The sequence below is a fragment of the Ranitomeya imitator genome, chromosome 2 (assembly GCF_032444005.1).
Source record: "Ranitomeya imitator isolate aRanImi1 chromosome 2, aRanImi1.pri, whole genome shotgun sequence".
Lineage (NCBI taxonomy): Eukaryota > Metazoa > Chordata > Amphibia > Anura > Dendrobatidae > Ranitomeya > Ranitomeya imitator.
In genome coordinates, this window is record NC_091283.1 from 641,901,790 (window position 1) to 641,928,919 (window position 27,130).

A 27,130-nucleotide genomic window follows, 5' to 3' on the forward strand; every position below is an offset into this window, starting at 1 on the left:
CCAGAAAGGCTGCCTGCTATGTACTGGCTATTGGGCACGCTGCAGCGACGCGATAACTACTCCCACACAGGCAGGAACAATAATTATCAAACCCGCAGTTGCTTCAGCATAATCCAACCGTCAGCACACTTTCGCTGCCACCAGCTTCGATTAAACGGGTCCGAAGCTAACCCAACTCAACAGTAACAGTAGCGAATTTTCCCTTCAAGAGACTTAGGGTACAGTTTAGAGCAGGAGAACGAACTAATATATAATAGTATATCCCATTCAAAATAACTAGGCAGTGCGTTATCAAAAATAGTTTATAAAGATGTTATACATGAGACAATTGCAAATATGTACAAGGGTAATTATAACATAAAGGGAATAAATGAGAAAAGATAACACTCACATATTAAAAGCGTTGCAGGCATCCAGGCTAGTGCAGTTTCCATACATCCCAGTCCATGGGATGTACCAGCTCTTCCAGGACAATAGGACAAAGCAGTCCAGAAGGAGAAATCAGCAAAAAGTGACTCCTCAGAGCCTGCCAGACCCTTAAAACATTAAGGCTGTGACATCACAGAAAGGCTGGTTTATCCAGACCCTCCTCTCTCTACATTCTGCCTAAACTTTAAACTATTCTCTCTGATTTCTATAACTTCACTACAAAACATGTCAGCGTCCTAAAAAACCCATCAATCATCTCGGATTAACGTGAGCATTCTAATGAGATCAAATATGTCCTAACTGGGATACATATTTACAGATAAATCCCTACCTCTTTACCAGATGAAGTTAGAAACCCGAGTTTAAAGGGATGGGTACCTACACCGAGTGAGACTACGAATATATATTTTCGTATTTCTAGCTTAAATCGTTTGCCTAATATCTAACAAAAACTAAACAAAGAATCTTTCCTGAATCTTGGAGCCACTTTTCCAGTTTGAACTAGAGAATGTGGGAGGGGTGAGGGACTTTCCTCTGAGCCTGGAATTTACGACCCCAGAGCAATAAAACCTCTCTTCCCCCATACTCTCAGAGAAGGAAAGCCAGGAATTTGCAGCTACAAACTGTTGCTCCAAGAAGGGGGGCTTAGCCCACACAGGCTAGAGAACTACTTATGATATTTCATACCATATCGTGACACCTCCCCCTTTTGGTGTGCGCTAGGGAGGCAGGACCTGATGGTTCTCCTCCATGCGCACCTCAGCAGGTTCACCCTGGTGGGCCAACCCATCACCATTGCCATGATCTGGCTCCATGGTGCCTTCGCCTACCCGGTTTCCCAGGTAGTGAACCTCCCTCATGCCCATCTGACACTTTCCCGGCTTGATAGTCAGTCCTGCTTGGTGAATTCGCCTGAGCACCTCCTCGAGATGCTGCAGGTGTTCCTTCCAGGAGGGACTGAAGATGGCAATGTCATCCAAGTACGCCACGGCGTACGTCTCCAGTCCCTGAAGCAGGAGGTTGACCATCCGCTGGAAAGTGGCAGGGGCATTCTTCATGCCGAAGGGCATGACCGTGGACTCGTACAGTCCGAAGGGCGTGATAAAGGCGGACTTCTCCTGCGCCTCGGGGCTCAGGGGAATCTGCCAGTATCCTCGACTCAGATCCATTATTGTTAGGTAATCTGCGCCAGCTAACTTCTCAAGCAGCTCCTCCATGCGCGGCATTGGGTGCGCATCCGAGGCTGTGATGGCGTTGAGCCCCCTGTAGTCCACGCAGAACCGGGTGGTCCGGTCCTTCTTTGGCACGAGAACTACAGGTGATGCCCACGCGCTCTTTGACCGTCGAATCACCCCCAGCTGTAACATCTCATCGATCTCTTGGCGCATAGTCTGCTGCACCTGGTCAGAGATTCGATAGGGTGTTCGCCGTAGTGGGGCGTGATTCCCGGTGTCCACCTCGTGGACTGCTAACTCAGTCCTCCCAGGTCGGTTGGAGAATACGACCCGGAAGGGTTCCAGTGTGGTTTGCAACTGCACCCGCTGGGGTTCAGTTAACAAGGCGCTTACCTCCACATCCTCGATGGACCCATTGGCCTTGGCTTGGGCCAGCAAGTCCAGGAGGGTGTCTTCCTCCCCGTCTTCGGGTAAGCTGCAGACCGGTAGGACGAAAGGTTCACGTTCGTGATGAGCCTTCATCATGTTGACGTGAAAGGCCTTTCGCCTACCCCGAGCGTGGTCAAGCGTGACCACGTACGTGACCGGGTTGAGCTGTTGGTGGACGACGTACGGGCCCTCCCAGGCTGCCTGAAGCTTATCCGTTGGTACAGGGACCAGCACCCACACCTTTTGACCCACGTGGTAGGTCCGCTCCCGGGCGTTCTGGTCGTACCAGTGCTTCTGATCAGCCTGAGCCTGCGTCATGTTGTCATGCACCAACTGCGTCAAGGTCTGCATCTTGTCACGGAAGCGCATGACATACTCCACTATGGACACTTCAGAAGGGTTCGGCTCCTCTTCCCAGGATTCTCTTACCAACCCAAGGGGTCCCCGAACTCGCCTGCCGTACAGGAGCTCGAAGGGGGAGAACCCCGTCGAGGCCTGCGGAACCTCTCGGTAAGCGAACAGCAGGTGTGGGAGGTACCGCTCCCAGTCGCGCCCTTGAGTCTCAACCAGCATGCGTAGCATCTGTTTGAGGGTACCATTGAAGCGTTCACACAAGCCATTGGTCTGTGGGTGATACGCACTCGATACCAGGTGCTTCACCTGCATTCTCTTACAGAGAGCCTCCATTAGGCGAGACATAAATTGGGTCCCTTGATCAGTAAGCATTTCCCTGGGAAATCCTACACGTGAAAAGATGGCCAACAGGGCATCCGCCACCTTATCTGCCCTAGTTGACGACAGAGCTACTGCCTCTGGGTACCGGGTAGCATAGTCTACCACAGTAAGGATGTATTGCTTTCCAGAGCTGCTGGGGACGGCCAGCGGGCCCACAATGTCCACCGCGATCCTCTGGAAAGGCTCCTCTATCACTGGCAAAGAGATCAGGGGAGCCTTAATAGCAGGCCCCGCTTTCCCCACCCTTTGACAGGTGACACAGGAGCGGCAGTAGTTTGACACATCTGTCCCCATCTTAGGCCAATAGAAGTGTTGAGACAGCCGGGCCTTAGTTTTGCTGATCCCCAAGTGTCCAGCTAGCGGGATCTCATGGGCAATCCGCAACAACTCACCCCGGAATTGCTGCGGGACGACCAGCTGTCTTTCCCTCAACCACTCCTTTTGTGATTCTCCGGGTACTGTCTCCCGGTACAACCTTCCTTGTTCCCAGAACACCTTCTCCTTATCAGTCTCGGAGAAGGGCGTCCCGGCAAGTTGTCTCAAACTCTCTAGGCTCGCATCTGTGTGCAGAGCGGCCTGAAACTCCTGGCTAGGGGAAGCCAGAAGCGACGTCAGGGTCCCTTCCCCACGGGAACCCTCTTGGACCTGCTCTGGGTCCACCTCTGGTTCAGTCACAGTGATGACTGAGGAGGGTCCGGAAGGCAGACAGTTATCTGCGTTCCGGGCACTCTGACTGCGTGTGACAGCAGCTACGTAGGCTGTCTCCCCGGGGGTTTCTACAGACCCATCAGCCGGCGCTGCTATGGGCTCTACCTCCCCATCCACCCCCAACACTCCAGGGGCAGTGCTACTTATGGGCCAGTTACCTTCCTCGGTGGCACTGGTCAATTTCATGGCATCACCTTTCTCACGGTTCCCATGCTTCTCCCCATTTCCTGTAGCACCGACACTTGCCCCTGCTAGGGGTTCCTCAGCCGTCTCACTCCGCAGAGCGACGGGGCTGGGCACGCCTGTACCTATGGACACATTAACCTTCACAGAAAAATCATTATCAGGTTCAGTTGGCACAGGTACAACATTTTCGCCATCAATCCTAGGGAAAAAATGGTTAATAGATGCATCATTACAAGGTAAAGCATGGTCAGGTAACACATGCGATTTCCCATCATCATCATCATCAGGGTTAACGTTACCCTTATTAGTAGATTGGGGAGGGGTGTCAGGAACGTAGTATGCAAACATCCTCCCCAAATCAGTCCCCAACAAAACATCAGTGGGCAAATTATCAGACAGCCCCACTTCCTTCACCCCGCTCCCAGCACCCCAATCAATAAAAACCCGGGCCATCGGTAAGGGACAGCTGATGCCCCCAATCCCAGTGACAGTTAGGGTTTTCCCCGGAATGATTTCTTCAGGGGCCGCCAGTTCGGGTCGGATGAGGGTTCGTTCAGCCCCGGTGTCCTTGAGGCCTGTAGCAACATGGCCCCCCACAGTGACGGGCTGTACGTTGTCACACACCCTCCCAACCACACCACCCACCAAAAGAACTGCTGCATTAGGCCCTGGGGCCTTGGCTGGGGGGTTCTTCGGCCTGTCTGGACAGAAGGTACTGATATGCCCAGGCCGCTTGCAGGTGTAACACGCGCGAGGTTCGGTGGTAGGTCTGGTGCTGTTGGCCACAGGGCCAGGACCTCGGGTGTGCTGGCTGGCAGGGGTACTGGCGTTGGTTGCAGGCTTACCCCCTCTCCAGCTGGTGGTGACTGGCTTCCGCACTTCCGATCTACGGTTGGCCTCATAGGCATCGGCAATCTGTGCTGCTTTCGTCACGTCTTTGGGTTCTCTGTCCATCACGAACTGTCGCACCTCAGCTGGGCAAAGATGAAAGAACTGGTCTTTGATCATCAGGTCTCGCAGCTGCGCAAAGGTGGTCACTGACAGTCCTTGGGTCCACTGGTCAAAGTGGGTCCCCAGTCCATGCACCACATCACTGTAACTGTCGTGTGGGCCACGTTGGAGGGTCCGGAACTTTCTACGGTACACCTCGGGTGTAAGCTGGTACTTGGCTATCAGAGCCTTTTTGATGGCCTCATAGTCACCATCTTGTTCTTGAGGGAGGGCAGCAAACGCCTCCAGAGCTTTGCCTCTCAGCCCTGGTGTCAGGTATCGTGCCCATTCATCGGTAGGCAGTCGGTACTGTCTGCAGGCTTTCTCAAAGGCCTGCAGAAAAGTGTCCAAGTCCCCGCCCTTCTCCATAACAGGAAAGTGATCGGGCCGGGGCTTAGGTATCTGAGCGCTGCTGGGCTCACGGCTGGACTGGGACGACCCCTGCATTTGCAGTTGGGCTAACTGCAGCTGGTACTCCCGCTCCGCTTGGGCCTCTCGCTCGGCTCGCTGGGCCTCTCTCTCGGCTCGCTGGGCCTGGGCCTCTCTCTCAGCTCGCTCCTGGTATTGCTGGATCAGCTGCAGACGTCTCTCTACCTCATCTGCGGAGCATTGTTGCAGAGCCAGCTGCAGGAGGAGGTCTGCGCCCCCCTGGTTGCCAGTAGGGCCCGTATTCAGTGGTTGGACCTCTGCTGCAGCCTCATGTTCGCTGGTGCTGGCTTCTGCGGCCTCTGAGCTCTGAGATTGGTCTCGAGCGGCTTCCCATTGCACCAGATCTGCGACCAGTTGGGCTTTGTTTTTGCTTGCAAAGTCAATGTGCTATGACTTGCATAAGGCAACAAGGGTGTCTCTGGTCTGCTGCTCATAGAAGGTTTCTCCCAGCACAACCATGGTTGCCAAATAAAAGATAGGATAGAAAAACGAAGAGAAAGGGAAGGGATAATTACCAGTACGCAATTGTCTCACAACTAAAAAGCACTGAGTTCGTTCTCCAAACTTATTTGCGCAGAGTCCTCGCAAGAACTTTCTGCAAGTTTTTAGTGAGAGGAATGATTATTCAAACCAAATCACTAATGCTCTAAGATATCCCACCGCCTTGCCACCAATTGTCACGATTCCCCTGACCGCTGTCACCACTGGGTCAGGATTCACACCGTGACCGTCACCCCTACGTCACGGATCAGGGTGACTTTAGGCCAACAGACGGCTATCACATGTGCAGGGGGGCTTATCTTAGTTATCCCTCCACTGCTAACAATGTGATGAAAAACCACACACAAGGCTATTGACCTCTTAGTTTACAGCAGGGGATTATTCTAGGTATCCCACTGCTTTTCTATATACCACGAACTGCAGGGATTTATGTATATCCCGCTTACAGTTCCACTTAACACTTGCAGCTCTCTGGCGCCCCCCTTACTCTCAGGTCAGATTAGGTACTGCACCCTGGGTAATTAGTCGCCAGAAAGGCTGCCTGCTATGTACTGGCTATTGGGCACGCTGCAGCGACGCGATAACTACTCCCACACAGGCAGGAACAATAATTATCAAACCCGCAGTTGCTTCAGCATAATCCAACCGTCAGCACACTTTCGCTGCCACCAGCTTCGATTAAACGGGTCCGAAGCTAACCCAACTCAACAGTAACAGTAGCGAATTTTCCCTTCAAGAGACTTAGGGTACAGTTTAGAGCAGGAGAACGAACTAATATATAATAGTATATCCCATTCAAAATAACTAGGCAGTGCGTTATCAAAAATAGTTTATAAAGATGTTATACATGAGACAATTGCAAATATGTACAAGGGTAATTATAACATAAAGGGAATAAATGAGAAAAGATAACACTCACATATTAAAAGCATTGCAGGCATCCAGGCTAGTGCAGTTTCCATACATCCCAGTCCATGGGATGTACCAGCTCTTCCAGGACAATAGGACAAAGCAGTCCAGAAGGAGAAATCAGCAAAAAGTGACTCCTCAGAGCCTGCCAGACCCTTAAAACATTAAGGCTGTGACATCACAGAAAGGCTGGTTTATCCAGACCCTCCTCTCTCTACATTCTGCCTAAACTTTAAACTATTCTCTCTGATTTCTATAACTTCACTACAAAACATGTCAGCGTCCTAAAAAACCCATCAATCATCTCGGATTAACGTGAGCATTCTAATGAGATCAAATATGTCCTAACTGGGATACATATTTACAGATAAATCCCTACCTCTTTACCAGATGGAGTTAGAAACCCGAGTTTAAAGGGATGGGTACCTACACCGAGTGAGACTACTAATATATATTTTCGTATTTCTAGCTTAAATCGTTTGCCTAATATCTAACAAAAACTAAACAAAGAATCTTTCCTGAATCTTGGAGCCACTTTTCCAGTTTGAACTAGAGAATGTGGGAGGGGTGAGGGACTTTCCTCTGAGCCTGGAATTTACGACCCCAGAGCAATAAAACCTCTCTTCCCCCATACTCTCAGAGAAGGAATTTGCAGCTACAAACTGTTGCTCCAAGAAGGGGGGCTTAGCCCACACAGGCTAGAGAACTACTTATGATATTTCATACCATATCGTGACAATACCTATGGTAGATTTTTTTTTAGTCATATTTGTCTATACCTATGGTAGATTTTTTTTAGTCATATTTGTCTATACCTATGGTAGATTTTTTTTTAGTCATATTTGTCTATACCTATGGTAGATTTTTTTTTAGTCATATTTGTCTATACCTATGGTAGATTTTTTACAGTGTGCGGGAAATCAGCGATTCCGCAAAATTAATGAACATGTTTTTTTTTGCGGAAAAAAATCGCAACATTTGCACAAGTTTTGCGGATTTACATTGAAATGATTGGGAACCATATGTAAGTATTTTTTTCACGTTTTTACTGAACGTGTGCACATAGCCTTACAACTCCCTTCTCTGTGTACCTGAACTGAGAGAGGGAGGGGGATGTTTTGAATGAGATAATATTAAGGCTAGGTTCTCATTTCGTTTTCGGGTGAGCGCTAACAGACAGCGTTGCACAGCGAAATTAACGCCGTGCAACGTGTCTGTTAGCGCTCCCATTGCCAACAATGTTAAAGCGCATTGCTAGCGCGTGCCATTTTCGGCACGCGCTAGCGATGTGCCGTTCTTTTGTGGCGCGCCTCGGACGCTGCTTGCAGCTAGCGCTAGCGGGGACGTTTAACGCGACCCCTAAAAAGACATTGCGTTAGCGCAATCCGCTAGCGCTTAGCGCTAAACGGATTGCCGTAACACAATGAGAACCTAGCCTAATATTGTCTACCATGAGATAGTTTATAAAGCCTCCTCTCACACATCCAGTACCCAGCAACCACAGAATGCAGAGTTAGGCCTCTTTCACACTTCAGTTATTTGGCGTCAGTCTAAAACCGCCATTTTCCTCAAATAACGGATCCGTCAATTTTTTTTGACGGATCCATTATTTTCCCATAGACTTGCATTAGTGACGGATGGTCGTCCGTTCCATCCGCCATGCGACGGATCCGTCGAAATTTGGCGGACGTTTTCTGAAAATAGACGGACATTGAAACATTTTTTGTCAACGCCGAAATGGCGGATCGCGACGGATCCGTCGCGTCCGCCATTCCATAGAATGGGCGACGGATCCGCCGCAACCGTTTTTTCGGCAGATCCGTCGCTCCAATCCGTTTTTTCAATTGCGCATGCTCCAAAAAGAAGATACTTTTCCCAGACAACCCCCAAGTAATGGATCCGTCAAAAAAACGGATCCGTTAGAACCGTTTTTACAACAATTGTGACGGATCCGTCAATCCGTCACTATGTCGGTAGTGACTGACGCCAAATAACTGAAGTGTGAAAGAGGCCTAAGTGGACATGCTAGCTGGGGAATATCTGAAGTCAAGCTGCAACACCAGGCTCTCCCATCATCACTTTGGTAAGTATTACGAATAACGGTTTTGAGCTCAGTTTTTTTTATTGGAATATGTTCATATTAGTACAACAACGTTCTCTTCCAAGTTTCATTAGGATCTTTTTAGGGATTCAGTCTTTATGCGCCATATTCTGCCATACCTATGCCTAGTGTGTTATCATGGTTGGAAACGGAAAAACGGTTTTGAGCTCCGTTTTTTTTATTGGAATATGTTCATATTAGTACAACAACGTTATCTTCCAAGTTTCATTAGGATCTTTTTAGGGATTCAGTCTTTATGCGCCATATTCTGCCATACCTATGCCTACAGTGTTATCACGGTTGGAAACGGAAAAACGGTTTTGAGCTCCGTTTTTTTATTGGAATAAGTTCATATTAGTACAACAACGTTATCTTCCAAGTTTCATTAGGATCTTTTTAGGGATTCAGTCTTTATGCGCCATATTTTTCCATACCTATGCCTAGTGTGTTATCACGGTTGGAAACGGAAAAACGGTTTTGAGCTCCGTTTTTTTTATTGGAATAAGTTCATATTAGTACAACAACATTATCTTCCAAGTTTCATTAGGATCTTTTTAGGGATTCAGTCTTTATGCGCCATATTCTTCCATACCTATGCCTCCATTGTTATCACGGTTGGAAACGGAAAAACGGTTTTGAGCTCCGTTTTTTTTAATGGAATTAGTTCATATTAGTACAACAACGTTATCTTCCAAGTTTCATTAGGATCTTTTTAGGGATTCGGTCTTTATGTGCCGCCATATTCTGCCATACCTATGCATATGGTAGTTTTTTTTCTAAAGTTGAATTTTTTGAATCTATTTTTCCTTTCCACTTCACTCTATTTAAAAATAAATTAGCGGAGGTTAAACTTTAATTGCGTTTTCAACAAAGTAAACCCATACATTTCTATATATACTGGACCCGTTGAAGCACATACCGTGCGAAACGGCCGTCGTCCACACTCCACCTCCGCACCCTCCTGCAGACCTGAAGTCCTAACGGATGTTTTATATATTTTTCTCCAATAAAGAGCACGATTACACAGCTTCAAAAGGGTGAGTGCCGCACTGTGTTCTTTTCTTGTTTCATTTAATTTACTGTGGATTGCTGATCAGTGCAAAGCACCGCACACCCAGAGCAGTCGTGCCACCTGTGTGTTTTTCGGATATCCTTCAAAGAGTCAAGGTCCATACTGATTTGTGCTTCTCTAGTGCCGTCCACTGTTCATTCTGTGTCTTGGTTGTAAAATTTCTATATAGTAACTTTAAATTTGAAATAAACACTGAATCCCTAAGAAGAACTTGATGCAACTCTGAAAATAAGTTTGTCATTAATATGAACTTTTTCCAGCAAGAAAAACAGAGCTTAAAAATGTAATTCTGTTTTCAACAATGTTAATTCATACATTCCTATATAATAACTTTATTTGAAATGTAAACAGTGAATCCCTAAGTTTATCTTTCTCGAAAATGTTTGCCTTAGGCCGGCGTCACACTAGCGTGTTTTACGGACGTATGAGAGGTGCAGAAAATACGGATTGCATACGGTACAATGATTCTCTGTGGCCCAGCTCCTGTCTGCCGTATTTTACTGATCCGTATTATACGGTCTTCTACGGCCGTAGAAAATCGCAGCATGCTGCGTTTGTCACCGTATTGCGCAAAAAATACGCCAATGAAAGTCTATGGGGGCCAGAAAAATACGGATTACATACGGACCAACAGTGTGACTTGCGAGAAATACGCAGCGGTGTAAGGCCGGCGTCACACTAGCGAGTATTACGGACGTATGAGCGCATAAAATACGTCCGTAAAACACGCCTAACAAATGTCCCAATTATTCTCTATGCCCCTGCTCCTATCTGCCGTATTTTACTGATCAGTATAAGGCTGCTTTCACACATCAGGTTTTTTGTTTCAGGCGAATTCCGGCTCTTCCGATAAAAAACGGAATAGAAAACCGGATTCGGCCAGCGTTCCTTCCGGTCTGATGCCAGATCCGGCGTCAAGTCGATTCCGGCGTCTGGAAAAAACGTCTACTGTAACGTTTTTTGTCTCTGGCGAAAAAGCCGGAAAGGCCGGATCCGGCCTTTCCGGCTTTTTACAACAATGCATGTCTATGGACGCCGGAAAGCGCCGGATCCGGAAAAAGTCGGATTCGGCAGCCGGATCTGGCTTTTTACAATGAGCATGCTCAAAAAACTTTGATCAGCCCCCTGGACTATATATAAAGCAGGGCCATGAGGCCTTCAGCCATTTCCAGCCCAAAAGCAGAAGAGCCAACACCCTGCCACGACGGAAGGAGCCAGAAACCTGCCAGAGAGCCAGCCACAGAGCCGAGAGCCTGCCACAGAGCCCAGAGCCTGCCACAGAGCCGAGAGCCTGCCACAGAGCCCAGAGCCTGCAGCCATGTCTTCGGGGAGCCCTCCTCCTCCTCGCCGTCAAAGCACAGAGGTAAGTATGAACCTAAGGTGTGTGTGTGTGTATCATGTATTTCTTTATCTTTCATCGTAGGAAGCTGATGAGGCTGACTCCCCAGGAGAAGAGGTGGTCCCCGAAGATGAGGGAAGGGGTGGAGAAACACACGGAGAGGGCTCACAATTGGTATGTATCTGTGATGTATTGCGGAAACACACCCTACACTACACACAAAACATAACACTAGATTCTTACAACAAAATACATAGAAACTGATACTTTCAAACCTCACACAACACATACAAAACATATATATCACATGGCACACAACACATAGAATGGCTACCAACAAGCACATCATTTTTTATTTTTCTCTTCTAGAGTTCTGAATCTGGTGCCCAAGCAATAGGTCCTTACAGTGGCTCCCAGGGTCGTCGGCGACATTCACGTGGTGGCGGCCGCCGTTGTGTAGGTTTTTTGTTATTTTTTGGGTGGAGGTTAGCAATGTTTCAAATTTGTTGTTAATTTTTTTTCCCCCTTTTCAAACAGGTTTCACAGCGTGCTCCAGATTCGGACGGTGAGGAGGTCGGCCTTGATATTGACCTCCTCATCGATCTTGTCAGAGACAGGGAGCCGTTGTGGAATATGGGTGACCGCCGCCATGCTGATCTCTCAGTGACCCGTCGACTCTGGGAGCAAATCTGCTGTGAACTGATACCGAGGTGGGAGGACCTTGATGTTCAGGCCCAGATTCAAGAACGTAAGTATCCTCAGTTCAGTTTTGGTGATGCATTCTAAAATGCTGTTTCTTTTTTTAATCAGATAAATTTTTATTAAGGAAAATCAATGATAACAAATGACATCAAGCTGTTATTCACAGATAATCATATATTTTATGAACATAACTCCCCCCCTTTTTCCCTCCCTTTCCCCCCCCTTCGAGACCCCTTTAATGCTTTCCCAAATTCCCATCCGATATTCCTTCCCCAATTCAAATACAATTGTATAGTATGAACATCATCTATACCATTATGCATCCTCCCCACAATTCTAATCCAATTCTATCCATGGCTGCCAAATCTTTTGAAATACATCTAGTTTATTTCTCTTAGTATAGATACTTTTTTCCAATAAAATTATATGGTCCGCCTGCGTAAGAGTCTCGTCTAGTCGGAGGGTCCTCCCTGATCCAGAACCGAGCTATCAATTTCCTTGCTATGAATAACAGTCTAGCAATCGCCAGTTTAACCATAGTTACCGCTGCTATTTCTTCCACATAACCTAATATACAGACCAAAGGGTCTCTGGGAATGACACACCTATATACCAATTCAATCCGATTCAATACAACTGTCCAGAAGGCGGACAATCTGGGGCAGTGCCACAGCATGTGCAACATGTCTGCCTGTTCCTGCGAACATCGTGGACACTCGGAATCAGACCTCAAACCCATCTTGAACAGTCTATCGGGAGTTCTGTAAGCTCTATGAATCACATATAATTGAGACATCCACCCAGGTTCGCTCATAGAGATCTTAGTCACATATTCTAAAATAGATTCCCATCTATCATCATTTATCTCTCCCAGTTCAGCTTCCCATTTCACTCTAGACTTGATGGGATGTTTGGCTAGAAAGGTGAATAATAAATCTCTATACACTTCTGAAATTGCCCCCCTTGTCCCGCTGTTCTCCAAAATGGAAGCCAGCGTGATATCAATCTGGATCTCAATAAGTTTTCTCCGACATTGCGACCGATACGTATGATGAAATCTTTTATAATGATATAAATTTAAATGTGATAACTGGAATTCTGTTTGTAACTCCACGAATGACTTGAGTCTCCCTTGACCCATTAGCTGACCCATCTTTCTAATTCCTGCCTCTCTCCATGGCCCATATCCTTCCATTTGCTTAAATTCTTGTAAGTTTATATTATCCCATATAGGTGAGTATTTGGTAAGGCCTGTGACACCCCTAATGTGTTTAACTTTTTCCCATACCTTATGAATTAGGAGAACAGTAGGAAACCGAGAACCCAGTTTCAAAAATTGCCCCCCTTCCAAACTCTCACCCAGAGGCCATTTTCCCATCAAATAACTCAAACTACTGGGCAATTGCCCCTTTCCCATCTCCTCCCCCCATCCTCCAATATGCTGGCATTGTGCTGATAAAAAATATACCCAAGGGTTAGGGAGCGCCAAGCCCCCTTCCGCCTTTGGCCTCTGCAAAGTTTCTTGTTTAAACCTTGGGTTCCCCCCCCCCCCATATTAGTTCGTCAAACAGCGATTTCTAAAATGCTGTTTCTAACCAAGTTGTCTTTCTCCTTTTTTAACAGGTGAGCGGATTGTGAAAAGGTGGCGGCCGATCAGGGATCGCTTTAAGAAGGAGTTCAATAAAGAGATGCGGGCCCCCGAGTGGATCTGGAGGACGCAGGAGCACGTACAAATACGCAAGGGCCCTGTCGTTCCTCAGGTCAACGATGGTCACCTGAAGGTAAATATTACCCACCACATGCACTAATGTTTTACATGTCTAACCTCTTTTGCTCTTTCAGCCAGGGCCATGCAATGACAGTATATTAATTGTTTGTTTCTCTCTTTTTCCACAGTACCGTTGGGAGCACTCGGGAGCCTGCAGCACAATTGAACACTTCTGGGGCGATCCCTCAGGAGGCCGCCACCGAGGGACACTTTGACAGTGAGGAACCCTCTGCACCTTCCCACTCTGCACCTTCCCACTCTGCACCTTCCCACTCTACTGATCCCTCTTTCCCATCCACGAGCGCTGGAGCATCCTGGCCGGTTCCATTGCATGTAGCTGCTGGTGAGAGCATAGCGTTTCCTGTACCCCACCCCTCTGCTGCAGCCACCTCTAGTACACCTGTAGCATCGGGGCGGTTTCGCCAGAGGGGTCAGGTACATAGTTATGCTCCCGAGTTCTTGCACCTGAACGCATCGTTCCAGAACTGTCTGAAAGTTTTGTCTGAGCAAATGGCTGCAGGATTCAGTTTCATAAATAAAAGTATGCTCGAGATGCATACACTTCTGGTAACGATGCGTTCAGAGGCAAAACAGTCACCGAACAACACTTTTTTTCAGTCGGTGCTTGAGCAAATGGAGACGCTATCTACTTCTCAGCAGATGCAAGTAATGGAATCCTGCCAGTCTACTCTAGCGCTAATTGCCTCTAGAGCAGATAGTCTTTCCAACCATCCTCCAACTGGCCCCCCTTCCTCCACTGTCCACCATTACAGCCAGTACCATCCTCCTGACCCGTATCGCCAAACTGACCTTGCCCCATCCTGCCCAACTCGCCATCATCCACATCGTGCCCCATCCCAACAGCCACAACACTTTCAGCGTTCCCGTGCCCCTTCCCACCAGCCACACCACCAGCCTCCCGCCCGTGCCACTTCCCACCCATATGATGATCCCGACCCATACAACTTCACATCTACTTCATCCTCGCCTCCTCTCCCTGCCCACTTCCAACAGACTCTATCACCCTCTTCCCAAACATCTTCTACACACATCACTCATTCTGCCACCCAGTCCTCACAAAACATTTCCTACACCCCTCCATCCTACCAAATTTCTAACCCCAATCCCACTTTCTTGTCCACCCACTCAATAGCTTTCTCCACTCCTTCACCCCTAACCGTTGAACATTCTCCACCACCATCACATTCCTCTTTCCACACTCCCACTGTCGAAGTGTCCCTATCAGACAGTGCCTCCGATAGTATCTCCACCCCGACGTATGAAAACATTTAGTTACCCCTTTTTTTAGCATGTTGTTTAATTATGTTAATAAAACTTTTTGGTTGAAAACTCTCTTGTATTTATTCATTAGGGACAAATAACACTTTTGTTAAACAAGGTTTATTGGTAACAGTAGTACTTTGGGTAAAACCCAAACAGATGCACATCTTGGTTTAAAAATAAACTCAAACAGGTACCCAACATTGATAAAAGGTAAACCCAAACAGGTACGCAACATGGGTAAAAGGTAAACCCAAACAGGTACGCAACATGAGGGTAAAAACCAAACTGGTACACAACATGGGTAAGGTAAAAACAACAGGTACACAACATGGGTAAATGTTAAAGTTATTACTAGGTACATACAAAGTGTTTAAACTCTATCATCCTGCCAGTGTATTCTTCCTTGGGGTGAAATAAAATATTCTGCAAAGTGATCCCGTATTCTGGAAACTGTGGCAGAACTTCTGTATGTCTGGTTGCTATAATCCATCAAGGTGGTTTCGGCAGAGTGGTCCTCAATGGAAAGCTGTTCCTCAGATATAACATAACTGTGTAGGACAACACACGCTTCCACTACCTCATCCACAGTGTCTGTCTTCAAGTTTATGGATGTCAGGAGAACTCTCCATTTGGCGGTTAGGATCCCAAGCGCACACTCCACCATTCTCCTTGCACGTGTGAGTCTGTAGTTGAAAATTCTTTTAGTATTGGTTAAACCACGGCTGGAGTAGGGTTTCAAAAGATGCTCTGAAAGCTGAAAAGCTTCATCCCCAACACATACAAATGGCATTGGTGGCACAGAGGTTTGAGGCAGTGGTCTTGGGGGGGGGGGGGGGGGGGAGGGAATTGAAAGGTTTGTCCATATAAATGCCGCCCCATAGAAGACAGTTTGAAAACTTGCGAATCATTAGAACGGCCATACGCCCCAATGTCCACCGCTACAAATTTGTAATCCGCATCGGCGATGGCCATCAGCACGATGGAAAAGTACTTCTTGTAGTTGAAATACGGAGATCCAGAACCAGCCGGTTTCACGATACAGATGTGTTTCCCGTCCACCGCACCCAAGCAATTTGGAAACTGGCACACTTCCAGGAATCTGTCAGCTACTTCCAACCATGTCTGCATTGTGGGATGTGGAATGTATTCTTCATGCAGACAGTCCCACAGTGCACTGCAAGTGTGCCTCACTATTCCTGATATTGTGGAAATGCCCAGTCTGAATTGAAAATGTAGGGAAGACAGGGATTCACCGGTTGCTAGGAATCTGTGAAGAAATGGAAGGCAGAAATTACTACAAATTCAAAATATCAAATAAAGAGTCCACAACAAAAGTTGATTCAAAAGAATGCTTACCGAAGAGTGACCATCAGACGCTCAGCCGGGGTAATGGAGAATCGGCAATAGGTATCACTCCTTCTTATCAGATGTTGAACCCGCTCCACCAATATATCAAAGTTCTCCGCTTTCATCCGAACATAGCTGAAAAACTTTTCAGGGTCACCTTGAAGCTCCATATACAACTTTGAAAAGACTCCCCAGGTCATTCTCTGTGCCGTGATGGGGTGGATCCACAAACGGCGTTGTCGCAGACGCATGACACGCTGTCTCTCTTCCTCTTTCTCAATCACAATAGCTTTTAATCGATTCGCCTCTGTAATGAAGTCCACGTTGTTCTGCAGAATCTTTGCAATAATGCCATCCATCTTGCTCTGTATCTTGCTCTTCTCCAACCCGTCACAGATGTTAAGAACACTGTATATATAGTTTTCAGCCGGCCAATCACCTTTTTAGCCTTTCAGGGGGCGTTTTTTAAAGCCGGATCCGTAAAAAAACGGAAAAACCGGAGGCAACCGGATGAGCCGGATCCGTTTTTTCGCCGGATCCGGACACCTGATCCGGGTAAAAAAACGGATCTGGCTCATCCGGTTGCCTCCGGTTTCTTTTAAAAAAACGGATCCGATGATGCGGCGCGACGCCGCATCCGGCATCCAGCAAAAAACCTGATGTGTGAAAGCAGCCTTATACGGCTTTCTACGGCCATAGAAAATTGCAGCATGCTGCGTTTGTCACCGTATTGCGCAAAAAAAAAAACGCCAATGAAAGTCTGTGGAAGCCCGAAAAATACGGATTACACACGGACCAGCAGTGTGACTTGCGAGAAATACACAGCGGTGTTAGAGAGAAAAGCCGGTAATTCAGTGCGGTGTACAGTAAAATCACACTGACAGCTTACAGTAGAATAGGTAGAATAAGTGTGTACACATAGAATAGGTATATATATATATATATATATATATATATATATATATATATATATATATATATACCTATTCTGTCAGTGAGACACATATATGTATATATATTATTATTTCATACAGCGCGAGATAGCTTTAAAGCCGGTAATTCAATTGCCGGCTTTTGCTATCTCCTTCCCAAACCCGACATGATATGAGACCTGCTTACATACAGTAAACCATCTCATATCCCCCTTTTTTTTTGCATATTCCACACTACTAATGTTACTAGTGTGTATATGCAAAATTTGGGCTTTCTAGCTATTAAAGGGTTACATGGCGGAAAAAATTGGCGTGGGCTCCCGCGCAATTTTCTCCGGCAGAGTAGTAAAGCCAGTGACTGAGGGCAGATATTAATAGCCTGGAGAGGGTCCATGGTTATTGGCCCCCCCCTGGCTAAAAACATCTGCCCCCAGCCACCCCAGAAAAGGCACATCTGGAAGGTGCGCCTATTCTGGCACTTGGCCACTCTCTTCCCATTCCTGTGTAGCGGTGGGATATGGGGTAATGAAGGGTTAATGCCACCTTGCTATTGTAAGGTGACATTAAGCCAAATTAATAATGGAGAGGCGTCAATTATGACACCTATCCATTATTAATCCAATACTAGTAAAGGGTTAAAAAAAACACAAACCCATTATTAAAAAGTATTTTAATGAAATAAAAACAAAGGTTGTTGTAATATTTTATTCTACGCTCAATCCTTCTGAAGACCCTCGCCCTTTAACAAATAAAAAATAATAAACCAACAATATACATACCTTCCGAAGATCTGTAACGTCCCACGCTCGAGGAACAACTAGCAGAGGGCGCCTCACCGCAAATGAAGGTAAATATAGGTCATTGACCTACTTTACCTTCATTCCCCGGGGTTTTGCAGCCAAGAGCACCGCTGCATTAGCAGAGCTCCTGGCTGTAAAATATTTTAACCCCTTCAGATGGATTTACATCGTGGGACCTTACAGATCTTCGGAAGGTATGTATATTGTTGGTTTATTTTTTTTTTCTTTGTTACAGAGTGAGGGTCTTCAGATGGATTGAGCGTAGAATAAAATATTACAACAACCTTTGTTTTTATTTCATTAAAATACTTTTTAATAATGGGGTTTTTTTGTAATCCTTTACTAGTATTGGATTAATAATGGATAGGTGTCATAATTGACGCCTCTCCATTATTAGTTTGGCTTAATGTCACCTTACAATAGCAAGGTGACATTAACCCTTCATTACCCCATATCCCACCGCTACATGGGAATGGGAAGAGAGAGGCCAAGTGCCAGAATAGGCGCATCTTCCAGATGTGCCTTTTCTGGGGTGGCTGGGGGCAGATGGTTTTAGCCAGGGGGGGCCAATAACCATGGACCCTCTCCAGGCTATTAATATCTGCCCTCAGTTACTGGCTTTACTACTCTGGCGGAGAAAATTGCGCGGGAGCCCACGCCAATTTTTTCCGCCATTTAACCCTTTACTAGCTAGAACGCCCAAATTTTGCATATACACACTACTAACATTAGTAGTGTGGAATATGCAAAAAAAATGGGGATATGAGATGGTTTTCTGTATGTCTCATATCATGTCGGGTTTGGGAAGGAGATAGCAAAAGCCGGTAATTGAATTACCGGCTTTAAAGCTATCTCGCGCTGTATGAAATATTAATATATATACATATATGTGTCTACTGACATATATATATATATGTTTTTTTTTGTTTTTTTTAACACATGGATCCCTTGTATATCCTTGTATGTTGGTTTTGCAAGCCTGCGAGAAAAACACGCAGTACGGATGCCATACGGATTACATACGGAGGATGCCATGCGCAAAACACGCTGACACACCCTGCCTACGGAGGAGCTACGGACCACTATTTTGGGGACTTTTCAGCGTATTACGGCCGTAATATACGGACCGTATTATCTTAAGCTGAGTGTGACGCCGGCCTAAAGCTCTGTTTTTCTTGCTGGAAAAAGTTCATATTAATGACAAAATTATTTTCAAAGTTTCATCAAGATCTTCTTAGGGATTCAGTGTTTATTTCAAATTTAAAGTTACTATATAGAAATGTATGGGTTTGCCTTGTTGAAAACGCAATTAAAGTTTAACCTCCGCTAATTTATTTTTAAATAGAGTGAAGTGGAAAGGAAAAATAGATTAAAAAAATTCAACTTTAGAAAAAAAACTACCATAGATATAGGTATGGCAGATTATGGTGTATAAAGACTGAATCCCTGAAAAGATCTTAATGAAACTTGGAAGATAACGTTGTTGTACTAATATGAACATATTCCAATAAAAAAAACGGAGCTCAAAACCGTTATTTCATTCCCAACCATGATACCACACTAGGCATAGGTATGGAATAATATGGCGCATAAAGACTGAATCCCTAAAAAGATCCTAATGAAACTTGGAAGATAACGTTGTTGTACTAATATGAACATATTCCAATAAAAAAAAGGAGCTCAAAACCGTTTTTCCGTTTCCAACCGTGATAACACACTAGGCATAGGTATGGAAGAATATGGCGCATAAAGACTGAATCCCTAAAAAGATCCTAATGAAACTTGGAAGATAACGTTGTTGTACTAATATGAACATATTCCAATAAAAAAAACGGAGCTCAAAACCGTTTTTCCGTTTCCAACCGTGATAACACACTAGGCATAGGTATGGCAGATTATGGCGCATAAAGACTGAATCCCTAAAAAGATCCTAATGAAACTTGGAAGATAACGTTGTTGTACTAATATGAACATATTCCAATAAAAAAAACGGAGCTCAAAACCGATTTTCCGTTTCCAACCGTGATAACACACTAGGCATAGGTATGGAAGAATATGGCGCATAAAGACTGAATCCCTAAAAAGATCCTAATGAAACTTGGAAGATAACCTTGTTGTACTAATATGAACTAATTCCAATAAAAAAAACGGAGCTCAAAACCGTTTTTCCGTTTCCAAAAAATGTAACCCCTACATTCATGTATTGCAACTTTATGTCAAATAAATACATATGTAAATAAATTGGTTACTCTGCTTCAAATGGAGTGAAGTGGAAAGGAAAACTAAATTAAGAAAATGAAATGGTAAAAAAAAAATCTAAAATAGGCATAGGTATAGATGAATACGACTAAAATATCTACCATAGGCATAGGTTAATTTGGCACATAGGGTTTTAGTATGCACCCCCTGTCTCCCCTCGTCCCCCTGTCTCCCCTTGTCCCCCTATCTCCCCTTGTCCCCCTATCTCCCCTCGTCCCCCTGTCTCCCCTCGTCCCCCTGTCTCCCCATCTCCCCTTGTCCCCCTATCTCCCCGCGTCCCCCATCAGCGTCTCCCCTTACCTTTCTACACATCCCCCCCGCAGCAATTCCCCTCATTGCTGTTAGAGTTTTTCTTTTAGATGGTGTTCATCATTTGGTAAAAATGATCTGTGAAGATGATTTTTCTGGTCAGTGGTATTACAGCAGCACCATACTTTCATAGATATATATATATATATATATATATATATATATATATATATATATATATATATATATATATATATAATGTTTTACAACATAAGAAATTTGTTCCTTTTTTTTTTACGCTTAAAGGGAACCTGTCACTCCCAAAATCGATGGTGAGGTAAGCTCACTGGCATCAGGGGCTTATCTACAGCATTCCGTAATGCTGTAGATAAGCCCCCAATGTAACCTGAAAGAGGAGAAAAAGAGGTTGGATCATACTCAACCAGGGGCGGTCCCGCTGCGGTCTGGTCAAATGGGTGTCTCAGGTCCACTCCGGCGCCTCCTATCTTCATTCCATGACATCCTCTTCTGGTCTTCACGCTGCCGCTCTGGCGCAGGCGTACTTTGTCTGCCCTGTTGAGGGCAGACAAAGTACTGCAGTGTGCAGGTGCCGGGACAAGTCAGAGAGGCCAGCGCCTGCGCACTGCAGTACTTTGCGCCCGAGGTCCGTTCCCCGCTCTCGCAGATCGGAGATCTGCGAGAGCGGGGACGTTTAACGCGACCCTATAAAACAACATTGCGTTAGCGCAATCTGCTAGCGCTAGGCGCTAAACGGATTGCACTAACGCAATATGAACCTAGCCTAACTCACCTCTTCCTCTCTCTGACCACAACCTTCTCACATTCTCTTCCCTCTCCACTCCATGTCTACAATCCCCACCCCACAAACTTTCACACCCTCGCAGAAATCTTAAACACCTTGACCTACACTCATTCTCTGAATCCCTCCTCCCTCTCACAGATATAAGTTCCCTACACAATGCGAATGACGCTGCCGCTCTATATAACACCACAATAGCTGCAGCTTTGGAATCTGCTGCCCCACTTACACATACCAAAGCTCGCAAATCAACAGACAGCCCTGGCACACCAGCCTGACCAAAGAACTGAGGCGAGCTTCCAGGGCTGCTGAGCGCGGAGCACTTCATTGCATTCAAACAGTCCCTCACTACTTTCAAGACCACACTTGCCACAGCTGAACAAACCTACTTCTCATCTCTCATATCCTCCCTGTCTCACAACCCTAAACAGTTATTCAACAACCTTCAATTCTCTCCTCTGTCCCCCAGCACCTCCTCCCTCCCCACTCATCTCAGCTGAAGACTTTGTCTCATTTTTCAAGCAGAAGATTTATAACATTAGAGACAGTTTGGTCAACAACCCCCAGAGCCCTTCCTCCCGACTTCCCAGCCCTCCACCTCCAAAACCAACTTCTCCACCATTACAGAAGATCGACTCTCCACTCTACTCTCAAGATCACATCTCACCACCTGTGCACTTGACCCGATCCCATCCCACTTCATCCCAAACCTCTCCACAGTCTTCATCCCAACCCTAACCCATCTCTTCAACCTATCACTAACAACTGGCGTTTTCCCCTCAAGCTTTAATCAAGCGTTTTGACCCATCCTCTGTATATAGCTATCGCCCTATATCACTTCTCCCCTATGCCTCCAAGCTACTGGAAGAACACGTCTACCTTGAACTGTCCTCCTGTTATTATCCGGTGACCTTGGAGCAGCATGAAAACTTTCACTTGAGTAGGTGGTAACTATACTGACCGCAAATCCTGATCTTAACACCGTAACTAGAAGTAGCCGTGGGGTGTACCTAACAAGCCCTAGACACCTCGTCACAGCCGGAGGACTAAATACCCCTAAAGATGGAAATAGGAATACTATCTTGCCTCAGAGCAGAACCCCACAAATATTGGCTGTGAGTAGGAGAGGAAAGACACACACAGTCAGAAAACAGGATTTAGCATAAGAGGCCGCTCTAGCTAAAATAGGAAAGGATAGGACAGAGTTCTGTTCGGTCAGTGTTAAAAACCCTTCCAAAAATATCCACAGCAGATTATACAAAAATTCCTCCATCTAACTAAAGACGTGGAACGTATATCTGCAACTCCAGAGACTACTAAACTCAGAGCAGGAATACAATCAAAAACAAGCACACAGCTTGTGTGCCATAGAAAAAGAAACAGACACTTATCTTTGCTGAATTGGCAGCTAAGCAGGAGAAGCCAGACAGAGATCAAATACTTCCCAAGAAACATAGACAACTGGCAAGGACTAATGAGTCCTGCAAACCTAAATACTCCAGTCAGAACTGCAATCAGTTGATACACCTGTTCAGGACTGCAGCCCAGAGACAACTGCATTACCACCTACAACCACCGGGAGGGAGCCCAAAAGCAGAATTCACAACAGTACCCCCCCCTTGAGGAGGGGTCACCGAACCCTCACCAGAGCCCCCAGGCCGATCAGCATGAGCCAGATGAAAGGCACGAACCAAATCAGTGGCATGGACATCAGAGGCAAAAACCCAAAAATTTCTGAAGGCTCTTCACGGATGTGGGCTGAATCCAATCATGAATGGCCTGAACCTTAACCGGATCCATCTCTATCGACGAGGGAGAAAAAATAAAGCCCAAAAAAGAAACCTTCTGCACCCCAGAGACACTTAGACCCTTTCACAAACAGGACATTGTCACGAAGGATCTGAAATACCATCCTGACCTGTTCCACATGAGACTCCCAATCATCGGAAAAAATCAAAATATCGTCCAAATATACAATCAAGAACTTATCAATCTAAGTCCAGAAAATATCATGCATGAAAGACTGAAAAACAGATGGAGCATTAGTGAGCCCGAATGGCATCACAAGGTATTCAAAATGGCCTTTGGGCATGTTAAACGCAGTTTTCCATTCATCACCCTGCTTAATACGAACAAGATTATATGCCCTCCGAAGGTCAATCTTCGTAAACCAACTAGCTCCCTTAATCCTAGCAAACAAATCAGTAAGCAAAGGTAAAGAGTATTGAAACTTGACCGTGATTTTATTCAAGAGGCGATAATCAATACAGGGTCTCAAGGAACCATCTTTTTTAGCAACTAAAAAGAACCTCGCTCCCAACGGTGAAGATGGCCGAATATGCCCATTCTCCAAAGATTCCTTGCCTTGCGCAGGCGTGTACTATGGAGGACAGAGAATTAACTTCAATCCAATATTGCAGCCAGAATGCAGCCAGCGGGTAAGGAAAGGGTGAATCAAAAACCCCAAAACCCCGCCTCCATGGCTGAAGATTGTTCCCTCCAAATTCAGGTGACAGTGTCCCTTTAATATAGCTGCGCATGGCGGTATGTTCAGGCACAGACAGGTTGAAAAGTCGACCCTTAGGGAACTTACAGCCTGGAATCAAGTCAATAGCACAATCGCAGTCCCTGTGCGGTGGAAGGAAACTGGACTTGGGCTCATCGAATACATCCTGAAAATCAGACAAAAACTCTGGAATTTCAGAAGAGGAAGAAGAGGAGATTGACATCAAAGGAACATCATTATGAACCCCCTGACAACCCCAACTAGTCACAGACATGGACTTCCAATCCAACACAGGATTATGTACCTGCAACCACGGAAAACCCAGCACGATAGCATCATGCAAATTATGCAACACCAGAAATCGACAATCTTCCTGATGGGCTGGCGCCATGCGCATGGTCACCTGTGTCCAAAACTGGGGCTTATTTTTAGCCAAGGGTGTAGCATCAATGCCCCTTAAAGGAATAAGGTTCTGCAAAGGCTGCAAGGGAAAACCACAACGCCTGGCAAACTCAAAGTCCATTAAGTTCAAGGCGGCGCCTGAATCCATAAACGCCATGACAGAAAATGATGACAATGAACAGATCAAGGACACATATAACAGAAATTTAGGTTGCACAGTGCTGATGGTAAATGAACTAGCGATCCTCTTTGTCCGCTTAGGGCAGGCTGAAATGACATGGGGAGCGTCGCCACAATAATAACACAACCTATTCTGACGTCTGAAACCTTGTCGTTCCTTTCTAGACAGAACCCTATCACACTGCATTGGCTCAGGAATTTGCTCTGAGGATAACGCCACAGCGCGCACAGTTCTGCGCTCCCGCAAGCGCCGGTCAATCTGAATGGCCAGAGACATAGAATCACTCAGACCGGAAGGCGTGGGAAACCCCACCATAACATCTTTGACGGATTCAGAAAGACCCTTTCTGAAAATTGCCGCCAAAGCATCATTTTTCCATTTAGTCAACACAGACCATTTTCTGAATTTCTGACAATACAATTCTGCCGCCTCTTGACCCTGAGACAGGGCCAACAAGGTCTTCTCAGCTTGATCCACAGAATTAGGTTCATCATATAATAATCCTAAAGCCTGAAAAAAGGAGTCTACATTAAGCAAAGCCAGATTCCAGGGAAAACGCCCAATCCTGCGGGTCGCCACGCGGCAGGGAGATGACGATTTTAACCTGCTGAATGGAATCACCAGAGGATCGAGGTTTCAGAGCAAAAAATAGTTTACAGTTGTTTTTAAAACTCAAAAATTTGGACCTGTCTCCAAAAAACAAATCAGGAGTAGGAATCTTCGGCTCTAAAACAGGAGTTTGAACAATATAATCAGAAATACCCTGTACCCTAGCAGCAAGCTGGTCTACACGAGAAACTAATTCCTGAACATCCATGCTTGCACAAGGCTCCTCAGCCACCCAGAGATAAAGAGGGAAGAGAAGATAAAGCAGACTGAAGAAAAAAAAATGGCTCAACACCTTTGTTCCCTTCTTCTGAGATGCATTTAACTCATTATGGGCCAGTTGTACTGTTATGATCCGGTGACCTTGGAGCAGCATGAAAACTTTCACTGGAGTAGGTGGTAACTATACTGACCGCAAATCCTGATCTTAACACCGCAACTAGAAGTAGCCGTGGGGTGTACCTAACAAGCCCTAGACACCTCGTCACAGCCGGAGGACTAAATACCCCTAAAGATGGAAATAGGAATACTATCTTGCCTCAGAGCAGAACCCCAAAGGATAGGCAGCCCCCCACAAATATTGGCTGTGAGTAGGAGAGGAAAGACACACACAGTCAGAAAACAGGATTGAGCATAAGAGGCCGCTCTAGCTAAAATAGGAAAGGATAGGACAGAGTTCTGTGCGGTCAGTATTAAAACCCTTCCAAAAATATCCACAGCAGATTATACAAAAATTCCTCCATCTAACTAAAGACGTGGAACGTATATCTGCAACTCCAGAGACTACTAAACTCAGAGCAGGAATACAATCAAAAACAGGCACACAGCTTGTGTGCCATAGAAAAAGAAACAGACACTTATCTTTGCTGAATTGGCAGCTAAGCAGGAGAAGCCAGACAGAGATCAAATACTTCCCAAGAAACATAGACAACTGGCAAGGACTAATGAGTCCTGCAAACCTAAATACTACTGTCAGAACTCCAGTCCCACAAGCTCGCTGCCTTGGGCTAATCCTTGACGCTGATGTCTCCTTCAAACCACATATCCAAGCCCTTTCCACTTCCTGCCGACTTCAACTCAAAAATATTTCACTAATCCGTTCATTTCTCAACCAAGAATTTGCAAAAACCCTAGTCCATGCCCTCATCATCTCTCGCCTTGACTACTGCAACCTCCTGCTCTGTGGCCTCCCCTCTAACACTCTCGCACCCCTCCAATCTATTCTAAGCTCTGCTGCCCGACTAATCCACCTGTCCCCCTGCTATTCCCCACCTTCTCCCCTCTGTCAATCCCTTCACTGGTTCCCCATTGCCTAGAGACTCCAATACAAAACCCTAACCATGACGTACAAAGCCATCCACAACCTGTCTCCTCCATACATCTGTGACCTCATCTCCCGGTACTTTCCTGCACGCAACCTCCGATCCTCACAAGATCTCTTTCTCTACTCCCCTCTTATCTCCTCTTCCCACAATCGTATGCAAGATTTCTCTCGCGCATCACCCCTACTCTGGAACTCTTTACCACAACATATCAGACTGTCACCTACCATCGAAACCTTCAAAAAGAGCCTGAAGACCCACCTCTTCCGACAAGCCTATAACCTGCAGTAACCACCGATCGACCAAACCGCTGAATGACCAGCTCTTCCCTCGCCTACTGTATTCTCGCCCATCCCTTGTAGATTGTGAGCCTTCGCGGGCAGGGTCTTCTCTCCTCCTGTACCAGTTATGTCTTGTATTGTTTAAGATTATTGTACTTGTTTTTATTATGTATGCCCCTCCTTACATGTAAAGCGCCATGGAATAACTGGCGCTATAACAATAAATAATATCTTTTCAGTTAGCCATTAAAAGGCATCAACCACTGAGGATTCTCAATTCTAAATATCTTTCTGTCCTGTAGAGTGGAATTCTACAGTATTGCATTATAGGAAATAAGTCACAATCTCCTATGAAGCTCAGATTCACAGGGCTGACAAAATGGCAGCAGCGGGGGTCTTTAAATACAAAGGTTTATAGGGAACTTGTCACCTTGGAAAATGTTATTTACCTACAGATATATGGTGAATTGGCAGGTAAGTAGTGTTACAGTGCTGTCCGGCTGTCTTATGGAAAGTGTGAATAACAGGAGAAAATAAAGAGCAGACAAGCGCCCATAGTGTGATATTGCATGGTATGTGGGGGTAGGGGATGTAGGGGTACAGGTGGGGGTGGGATGCTTCTTACCTGATGGAGTTGTGATTGAGACAACCCTAGGCCAGGCATCATT

At 45.8% G+C, this 27,130-nt stretch overlaps 2 protein-coding genes across 2 annotated transcripts in view; both read left to right on the plus strand.

The window, feature by feature from the left end:
• LOC138666771 (zinc finger protein 585A-like) overlaps positions 1–27,130 on the plus strand; it is a 128,926-nt gene that overhangs the window by 4,897 nt on the left and 96,899 nt on the right. The gene's annotated exons all lie outside the window — the stretch shown is intronic.
• On the plus strand, positions 9,086–14,806 carry LOC138665376 (uncharacterized). Its single transcript, XM_069752805.1, has 6 exons — positions 9,086–11,027; positions 11,088–11,177; positions 11,373–11,459; positions 11,541–11,751; positions 13,329–13,486; positions 13,602–14,806. Exons 1-6 carry the CDS (start codon positions 10,983–10,985, stop codon positions 13,686–13,688), a joined length of 678 nt encoding a protein of 225 aa, XP_069608906.1. The 5' UTR covers positions 9,086–10,982; the 3' UTR covers positions 13,689–14,806.